At 40.6% G+C, this 10,700-nt stretch overlaps 1 protein-coding gene across 1 annotated transcript; it reads left to right on the top strand.

Annotated features, from left to right (window-relative positions):
- The first annotated feature begins 897 nt into the window (after positions 1-897).
- Positions 898-1,845, top strand: LOC138296970 (olfactory receptor 2D3-like). Its single transcript, XM_069236486.1, has one exon. It carries the CDS (start codon positions 898-900, stop codon positions 1,843-1,845), a length of 948 nt encoding a protein of 315 aa, XP_069092587.1.
- Positions 1,846-10,700: the final 8,855 nt, after the last annotated feature.

The following is a 10,700-nucleotide window of genomic DNA, read 5'->3' as shown; positions in this document are numbered from 1 at the left end:
TGTCCCATTGATGGAAATGCTGACCTTGCTCCCACTTCCCCCAAATTTTGGGTGTAGTTGTACCCCTGATGCATAATCATGATCAGTAGGTCAAGTAATTTTATTTTGTGTGGTGTATGTATGTATCTCAGAGGATTACACACTACTATTCTGCATTATGTTTTAACATATTTTATTTTATTATATTATGTAAGGTAAATAGTAATGCCAAGTCTGACATGTATAAGGCACTTTACGTCATAACCAGTGAAACATAGGGCTACCTCATAGGGAGGGACATGCCACAGGAACATTTTTATATTGAACCAGAAGGTTAGAACCATCTGATGGGTTAGCATGCAAAGCAATACATAGTAGATAATGTCAAGGTTTCAGGAATTCCTTGAATAGGTCAGTCTAGAGTAAAGGGAATAGTCAGTTTCTTCGATGACACTGGCAAGGAGTTCCATGCGTATTCCCCAACTCCAAAGAAAGGTTGGTTGCTGGTCATGGCCTTCTTGAACTATGGAACATCCAAGAGCAAAGAGTATTTGCATTCCAAGCTTCTGAAGCCTCCACACATGTGAGCAATTTCAGTATGGAGTTACACATAGATTGAACTGAATTCTGCCTAGGAGAGGTAGCCAGAGAAGGTCACAGAGAAAAGGAGTGCTAGGATTGTATTTTATTATTCCAGGTTTAGTGTCAATTGTAAAGCTGCTTAGATTAGGCTAAATGAGTGAGATGCACACCTGCCAAAAGTGATTGTCACAATTATAAATTGATTTGTGGTGATGATATTGCTGTGCTTTTTTAAGTAGCGGGTATGATGTGTGTATTGTGTCAGGCCATTTGCTAGCTTTGTGCACAATGAGTTTACCATGGGTCTTTCTTCATTTTCCTACAGTTGTGATAAAAATGGACAGAACCAAGATGGATAATGGAAGTTTGATTGCAGAGTTCTTGCTGCTGGGCCTAACTGAAGATCCAGTTGTGAAGATTATTCTATTTGCCTTATTCTTAGTGATTTATATATTAACACTCATTGGAAATACCATTCTGATCACTGCATGGATCTGTGACTCTCGTCTTCATACTCCTATGTACTTCTTTCTTGGGAATCTTTCCTTGTTGGATATTTGCTTCTCATCATCGATTGTTCCTTACATGTTGGCCCAACTCCTTGTGAGGAAGACTATCAGTTTCAATGCTTGTGCGTCTCAGATGTACATAGCGTTGTCCCTGGGTGGTACAGAGTGTGTCCTTCTAGCAGTCATGGCTTATGATCGTTATGTAGCCATAGTGTATCCCTTGCGCTACAGAGTCATCATGAGCACATCTTTCTGTATTACACTGGCATCCTGCTGCTGGTTAAGTGGCAGTGCAATGTCACTCCTGGATACATTTTTTACACTGCAGTTGCCATTATGTGGGGCAAAAATAATCAACAATTTTGTTTGTGAAGTTCCAACTTTTCTGAAGATGGCCTGTGTGGACATCTTTGCCACAGAGATGATTATTTTATCTGCTGCAGTCTTTATACTCCTGATACCAAGTGTCTTCACTTTCATCTCCTACACGCAAATCATCATCACAATTGTGAGAATCCGCTCCTCTGAAGCTAGACTAAAAGCCTTCTCCACATGCGCTTCTCATTTGATCATTGTCACCATATTCTACAGCACCGTTATTTCCATGTACATGAGACCAGTGTCTAAAAACTCTAAAAATGAAAATCAAGATAAAATGATTGCTGTATTTTATACTGTGACACCCCCAATGTTGAACCCCATGATCTACAGTCTGAGAAACAAAGATGTGAAGATGGCTTTGCAGAAAATAACCCGCAGACACATTTTTCATTAAATATGTGAAGTGTTCATCAGTTTATGTTATGAATAAAATGCCAGCCCAGTAGAAATTGAAACAAAGTGGTATATTATCCAGCCTTCTGTTGCTGAAGGTTACATTATATACATGAGTCAACTATCTTTTGCAGTTCAAGCTTATATCCCTTCCACAAAGGAATGCCAAGAGATAGCCCAATGTAATTAACATATACACAATTGCAGAAGCTCCTCAGTGTTAATAAATCAATTTGCCTTGCAAGACATGATATTGCATTCTATTGATTCAAAAGCCCAAAAACCCATATAACGAAGGTGTACCTTAGTGACAGCAAAGAAAGGTGCTATTGTCACAAAATATTCAACAGCTCAACACAAAGGCTATGAATGAGTTCTATCAAAAAGCCAATGAAAAACACTTTCCTCTGATAAGGTGAGCTGGAAACCATTGCACATGGCATGTCTCCAGCATGCAGAAATGGGCTCCACATAGTTTTCTTAAATTACCCCAGGACAGGTGCAGTTGCTCCAGAGTACCTTGTTTTTTTTTGAGGGAGGAGGATATGGGGGGGTAAACCTAATGGCCCTGCCTCTTTTAAGGCCCTATCCATGTATGTCCTGTATAGTCACGCCAATCACATAATACAATTAAAAATTGTTCTCAAGTTGGTGGGTCTGAGACGACTGTAAATGGAAACTTACAGAGTGAAAATTACATTGTTTGGGTGAAAAGAGGACCGCTTTAAGCAAAGGTATGGATGAAGAGTACATGCATGTTGATCACCTTGTACAATTTGCACTGACCCTTATGTCAACAACTTGAAGGTCACATGCAATAGCAGCAGATGTAAAAATACTTATTGTACTGCTCTCCTTTAGTCTGGCCTATGCCAGAGGTATGTGCAGCACTAACTGTTGTCTCACAAATTGCACTACATTTCTGACAAGTGAATTTAGGGTTGCCCACAGCAAAAGCCTAATATGACATTATGCAGTACTATGGAAACAAACATAAAGTCTACCCTCTGTGATGAACTATTGTGTAGGGTTTGAGTTTATCTTTGACTTTTTCCAACTCCTGCATCCCACAAAACATATGCGCATATCCCAAATTCATTACATGCTTATACATATATTACTACTCATTCATCCTAACAATCAATCATAAGGAGAATATTTAATTACATCCATGAAAATATTCATAAAATCAATAATACACAATATCCTCAAACAATCACAATATTCAGCATTCCATTGATCATTTCATGTTGCACCTTTCAAGTAAAAAAATACCATTAAAAAGGCTATTAATAATTATAGTATTGACATATTTAAGTAATGAATATCATGAAAAAGTATCATTGACACTAAACAAATATACCAGAATGAGAGTTACGGAAAAATTGTGACGTTTTTTGATACACCAAGGAAGGAGGAGATGCCAATCTCAGTATCATAATGGAGGTTAACTAAAGCACGAATACATGAGAGCAAGGAGGCAGAGAAATTGGTATTAAGGAGGTAGATATCTTTAAAAAGAGCAACAGAAAAGGAATATTTGAACTCCTGTGCAAAAATGGTGCACGGGAGGGAGGAGGGGTCATAAAATAAAAATAGAAAAGCATGTGGAGCACTCTAAAACTATATATAGTTATTACCATACTAAAGTAAAGACTTTACTTTAGTATGGTAATAACTATATATAGTTTTAGAGTGCTCCACATGCTTTTCTATTTTTGTTTCTCTACACTGGTTAAGGTTTCTTTTCCAGTAAGACATATTTGGCAACAGTATGCACACCTGTAGTACATTATAACACCATAGAAGTTTGCGGCCAAGTTTAGCCTTTTGTTGCCACACTGATATTAATTTTCATAAAATAAAAGCTTGGTTTGCCCCATTTTTTAACGCCTGGGTCAGGGAAGGCTTTAGGGGACCTGTGGGCCTATTTCCATGGTGTAACAACATGGAATAAGCCCTCAGGTGCCCTCCCCAGGCCCCAGGGACACCGCTACCCACGCCAGAGGGACAGTGTAGGATGGGGGATCCCATCTCAGGTAAGTATAGGTAAGGACAGGTAAGTGAAATGGGCCCACCTACATGGCACTGGGTGCAGTGGCCATGCACAGGGGACCTTGGTCCCCTGTGCTGGCCATTGGGCTGGTGGGCATGACCCCTGTCTTTTCTAAGACAGGAGTCATGTGGTATGGATGTTTTTGTGTCAGAAAATAACACTGAGCTGCCTATCGTCACTTTTGTGTGCAAAAACTCCTTCTCCCATACCGCCACCCCCACCTGGCTAACTTCATTTATTTTTACTCTAGCCTACACTTTGTGCCGGCCTGCACCATTCCATTAATAGGGTGCCCGGCTGTCGCTCAAGAATGGTGCAAGCCAGTGGAAAATGTTTTGATGCAAAACTGCGTTAGTACATTTTTGCACCAAAAAGTATAAATATGCCCCTATGTCTGTGTATCAAAGATAGGGAAGTAAATCAGAGAAACTTTAGTGGGGATGTTCTGCAATCTATTTTCTGATAGGATCTTCTTTTGCTCCCATTACAGGGTTGGATACAGCTAATAACCTCCTAACCTTGTCATGTAATACCCCCTTTGGTGGAAATGTAGAGAGAGACAGCTGTATGTGGAAGGTCCAAGTAGTGATAAGGCTTTTGTTGTGATTAGTTGGAATGTGGCTGTCCTTAAAAGTAAGATCTCCAAACAAGAATAGCTTTCTTTTAGTAATAATGTTGATTGTACTGTTCTTCAGGAAACCTGGGCTTTTTCATCAATTGTTTGTAATCGTTTTTCCTGTCATTCTTGCCCGGCTATTGCCTAGCCATATGGGAGAACTACAGGAGGCCTTGCTATCTGGGTTAAGCTTAATCTTAGAATTAAAGTATCAATCATGAATACGGGCAGTTCCACTTATGAGGTTTTACTCATTTGGGACTGTAAATGTTCTTTTAGTTTGTATTCAACTAATTTTTATATTAATGATTTTTCTAAATCCTATATAAACCTATATAAACCTGTTTGAGGAGGTATTTTGCTTTATTGCAGGCTTGAAGTCCCGAGGGCAGAGTATTATCTCTTAACAACAAATTTTCATTTGTAGGAATTGTAAAGCAAAGATGGGTACTGAAAAAGCAGAGCATGGTTCCGAGAGCACTGTTGTGGACATAGCCCCATGGGATTCAAGGGGTTTGAACCTGAGGGATTCAGTTGCACTGTTGTATTTTGTAGATGTAGTCAACTGTTTTCAGGGTTCTATTGTGGATAAGCTAACGTATGGAGGAGGGGGTCAAATGTCAATCATTGACTATATATTACCTTCAAAAGCTACTTGCAGTGGTGTGTTAACAATGCAGTGATTGAAACCCAGTGGAGCAATTACAATGCCATGTTAGTTGAAGGTGTTCTTCTATTTGAAAGGGATAACAGACCAGCAGCAAACACACCAATGATGGCCGAAGGGTAGAGTGGCACCTCAAAGATCCTTCAGTGACTCTAAATGGCATTCTTAAAAAAAAAAAAAAATACTTCTGACTTTCCTGGGCTGTCTAGAGGAAGGGTGAAGGGATGAGTTATTTTCTAGTTATCAGCATTTTTTATGACATCATCAAGAACTTTTTATTGAAACCTGTGTCAGAACACCCTGGCTGGTTCGATGTGAATTATTCAGCTGCTAATCGTCGCCAGAGGAAGGCGCTAGCTGGGATCCCTAGGGATGTAAAAGCAGTTCAGGAGGCTAGAAAGATGGATAAATTGGCCATCAAAGAAAGGAAGTGCCTGTTTCTAAAATATTAGGAAATGCTTGAAATGGCCACTGCACATAATAGCAGCAAGGTATACTGGGGAACAGTTATTAGACTCAATCATAGAGATTCCCCTCCAAATACCCTTGTGACTAGCAATAGGTAACACATTTCACTGTGGTATATCAAAAAGAGAGGGACAGAGAGTTCAAGGACACTTTGTGACAGTCCCTTGCCCACTAAAATTAATTACAAGTTACTGTACAAGAGTTGGAGGCTGCTATTCATGCTATTGCCGCCTGTAAGGTGCTGGGTCCGTATGGGATCCCCATGGACACATTTAGATGTAACTCTGATCTATGTGGACCCTATCTTAAAAACTTATTTAATAACTCTTTGTGCAATAGGAACCCAGAGTCTTGGTCTATTTCCACAATTGTACCAATTTTCAAAAAAGGAAATAGGGGGTCACCCAAATGCTATTGGACCCCATCCTTGGTTGACAGCTCTGTAAATAAATTGGGGAGGGTCATTTGTAACCACTTACAACTATAGGCTACGGAGTATAAAATAATATCCCCTTGTCAGTGTGGCTTCCATCCAGGGGTTGGTATAGTGGAGTTGTGCTTGAATTTACATCTGATAATAAGTATTTATACAGTCGCAAAGCGCTGCCCACTGTACCTGGCGTTCATGGACCTGTCAACCTCTTTTGACTGTGTGAATAGAAGTAAGCTATGGATGATGTTAATTAAATTAGGGGTAGTTCGTGCCCTAGTTAACTTTGTGCATGATCTTCATGAAAATCTAGTCCCAGGGTGCAATATAGCCAGTCTGGTGAACTGTCTAATATGTTCCCTTTAGCAAGTGGGGTGCAACAGGGGAGCATGTTAGCACATCTTCTTTTTTTTATAGTAATGATTTAAGTGCTTGTTCATAAAATACAACTCTGGATGTGCCAGAATTCCCCTTTCATTAAAGTGTTTAAAATGCAATGTATAACTACAGCTGTATATGGTGCTGGAGTATGGGTATATCAAAATGTTTCTGCTAAACAACTAGAAGAAAACAGAATCTGTAGAAGGTTGTTCAACCTCCCGCCCTCAAGCACAAACTTCATTTTGCACATCAAATTGAATTTAGAGTGTATTTCAGACAATATAAGATTGGCGCCACTAAAACTAAGTAAAGGGCGGTGAGCTCCAAACTAGTGTCAAACATTTTTACGTCATTTCCCTAACTACCGCCATGGTGCACCGTATTTTAGATACAGCACACACATGTGCACTGGATGCAGCTCCATTTTCCTTAAATCAGATCCTAAGTATGTTTTAATGATGGTGACAATGCGTGGGGCAGCTCGATACCCCCTTGTCCTTACAATGGTAGGGCGGAAAAATTGTTCCTCTAATTTATGGGGTTTATTTATGAGGCCCAGCACCACCGGAGCATCACTTTTCATGATGGTCCGGTGGCACTATGCCACTTTTTGTGGACTAATGCCACCTTGTAAATACGACCCCTTAACATGCAGCCCTTTGTATGGAAGGGGCGTGCAATGGATGTTGCTTTTGGCGTGCCACAGCAACACCCATTGCATTTTGACGCAGCCTCAGATTTACCAGTTTTCGTGAGCCTGAGGCAGCACCAAAATCTAATGCCACCCCAGGGTTGCATTAGCAAGGCGCAGTGAGGAGGAATAATTGTATTCCTCCTTTTTTTTTTGCTTTTTCTATGTGTGCTTCATTCTGCAGCATGCATAGAAATAGCAAAATGCCAGACATGGTTGTCTATGTGTGGGAAAGTAACCTTTCCTGCACATAAACAATCATTGAAAATGGCGCTTTGCCTATTTGCAGCACATACAGAAGTGTCAAATCACCATTAGTGATTATTTATGTGCAGGAAGGGACACCTTCCCGCACATAAACAATCATGCCCCTCAACGCAGACAACACTCCCCGATGGTGCAAGGATGCCTGTCTTGGGGCTTGCAGCTAACTTTAGTGCCAGCGCAGGCGACAACATAGGGGTGTGACGTATTCAATTAATTACGGCGCATCCCTGCATTGTGAAAATAACAGAGGACGGCGCTACCAATTTTGGTGCAGCGTCGCGCTCCCTCATTTTCCTATTAATACGGATCTTTGTTTTTTGTAGCTTTTATCATAGGTTTTTTCAGTTTTGCCTCAAACTTTTATTATGAAATTTAGCTTTTCAGAAATGTAGAGCAGCCTTAATTTTTCTTCAAATGTTAAATAGCTCTGACATCTGCTTTAGAGCGTGCTGCTTTTTAAAGAAAGCTGTTTATCCTCAGCAGAAAATCAATGGAGGGCAGTTATTTGGGCAGATATGATTTTGGGGTATTTAGTTTTAAATCTTCTAATAGTTTTTTTTAATGCAATAGATTTTACTTTGATCTGAAGTTTGAATGAACTGTGACTGTTAAGATACATTATTATATTGCTCATTTTGTGCTTTTATGATCTTCTAATGATCTAATAAAAACGTTCAAATTGACTTAGAAAGTGAAGGGATTACAGTTTAATCAACATAATGAATGGTTGCTGAATGGTTGATATAGAGGTCATCTACACTAATATACCTCAAGACGATACAGTCCTGGTAGTAGGAGTATATTACAAGAACATAATGAAGTATCACCCCATGTTAAAATTATAGTACAATGTTTTAAAAAATACAACGTTTTTTTATTTAAGTCTGAGGTAGACCATCAAGTCAAAGGGGCTAGTATGGGTGCAGCCTGTGTGAATCTGGCCTGCATTTCTGTAAGGGAGGTTCAGAAGCAGCACATCTACAATGAGATAGCCCTGTTTTATGAAAATGTAATCCACTAGTTGAAGTGTAAGATAATTAGTTTTTTTTTATATGGAGGGGATCACCCAATTCCCTTTATCAATTTCTTGATTGGATCAACTGTGGTGATCCTAATCTATGGTTCACATCATCAATAAATAAAGATCAATAGTATTTTCTGGTCATCAAGGTCAAGGAAGTGGAAGGACATCCCCAGACTAAGCTAGCTTCCAAACCAACAGACAGAAATACTATGCTGCGATATGAGAGCACCCATCCAAAAAGTTACAAAGAAAATATTCCTTACCAAACGTTTCTCTGTTTGAAGAGAACATTTACCACTATGCAAGATTTTAATAAACATGTATTTCATCAGAAGGATACATTAAAGAGCGTGAGTGCCTAAATAAATATGTCAGGCATGCATATAGGTAAAGGGGCATATTTATACTCTGTTTGCGCCGGAATTGCGTCGTTTTTTTTTTGACGCAATTCCGACGCAAAACTAACTCCATATTTATACTTTGGTGTTAGACGCGTCTAGCGCCAAAGTCCATGGAGTTTGCGTCATTTTTTAGCGTGGACACCTACTTTGCGTTAATGATATGCAAGGTAGGCGTTCCCGTCTAAAAAATCGACTCCGAGGCATGTGCGCCGTATTTACACTCCCGGGCAAAATTCACGCGGGTCAAAAAAAATTACGTCCAGCCGCTTTCGCGCCGTTTTTTAGCGCCTGGTCAGGGCAGGCATTAAGGGACCTGTGGGCTCGGAAGGAGCCCAGAGGTGCCCTCCCATGCCCCCAGGGACACCCCCTGCCACCCTTGTCCACCCCAGGAGGACACCCAAGGCTGGAGGGACCCATCCCAGGAACATTAAGGTAAGTTCAGGTAAGTATTTTTTTTTTTTTGTTGTGGCATAGGGGGGCCTGATTTGTGCCCCCCTACATGCCACTATGCCCAATGACCATGCTCAGGGGACAGAAGTCCCCTGGGCATGGCCATTGGGCAAGGGGGCATGACTCCTGTCTTTTCTAAGACAGGAGTCATTTCAATGGGGGTTGGGAGTCGAAAAAAATGGCGCAAATCGGGTTGAGGCGAAAAATTTGCCTCAGCCTGACTTGCCCCATTTTTTGGCGCCCAAGCTCCATATTCCCCTATGCCGGCGCAGCCTGGTGTACGTCATTTTTTTTCATGCACACCAGGCAGCGCCGGCGGCTAACGCCGGCTAACGTCATTGAATAAATACGGCGCCCGCATGGTGCTTCAGAATGGCGTTAGCCGCGCTAATTTTTTTGACGCAAAACTGCGTTAGCGCAGTTTTGCGTCAAAAAGTAAAAATATGGCCCAAAGTATTTTAAAAGGGTGAGTATGCTAATGCAAAAAATGAGGCAGATTGGACCAGAAGGATAACTTACATCAGAAACCTCATAAATAGGAATTGTTCAAAGTTTGATGAAGCGGGTCAAAAGAAATTAGATCATCCCCTCTTTACATACAGGAGTTATAATACCATTAGAAAAATTGTTTACATACATATAAATCTAAAATCAGACTATCAAAATATTGTTAATGTTAAACCACTGATGGGAAACTTCCCATGTGGGTTATGTATTAATTGTAAGGGTGTTGTCAAGAAGGATAGAGTAATCTATAAAGAACCTACACGTTACAGTGATTACACGTTTGTGTAATAAATAATATGTTAGAGAACCTGGCCATGAACTAAGACTTAGGTAATCAATAAGGTTAAAAGAAAAAAAAAGCGCCTTTAGTTGGCAACTAAATAGAGATGCATAATACCAAGAAGATCTCACTTGACTTATTTTACAAAAAAGAGGAATCAATGAGATGAGATCTTAAAAAATAAACAGAGAGAACAATTGGACGAGCCCACTGCCAAACGTGTAGTGGCATCCCTACAAGAGTATTACAATGTTCCAGGCAGGATGACAGACAGGAACATTGCGTTGCACCATTCCTGCCAGAATGACCAGCAGAAAGAGTGCTACAGTATTGGTCTTGGATCCCTTAAGGGAGTCGAGGTCAATACTGTAGCACACCAGCACCATCGGAATTTGCACTGTCTCTAAAGCAATCAATGCTGAATCTGATAATGCTGGGGAGCCCCTGCACTGCCCATGCTGTAGGCATGGGCAGTGAGCAGGGCCCTCCAGAGGCAATCGGCATTGGCTTTTCACTAGCCTTTCAATGGATGCCTGTTATGGAAAGGCTGGTGCAAAGCTGAGTTGTAATCAGCAGTGCAACTCAGACCGCCATCAACAGGTCAGGAACAATGTTCCT

Source organism: Pleurodeles waltl, chromosome 5 (assembly GCF_031143425.1).
Source record: "Pleurodeles waltl isolate 20211129_DDA chromosome 5, aPleWal1.hap1.20221129, whole genome shotgun sequence".
NCBI lineage: Eukaryota > Metazoa > Chordata > Amphibia > Caudata > Salamandridae > Pleurodeles > Pleurodeles waltl.
This window is presented reverse-complemented; position numbering and strand designations above follow the sequence as displayed.

Excerpts from the sequence above, each read along its gene's own strand:
- LOC138296970 (XM_069236486.1), top strand. The coding sequence starts at position 898 with ATGGACAGAACCAAGATGGATAATGGAAGTTTGATTGCAGAGTTCTTG.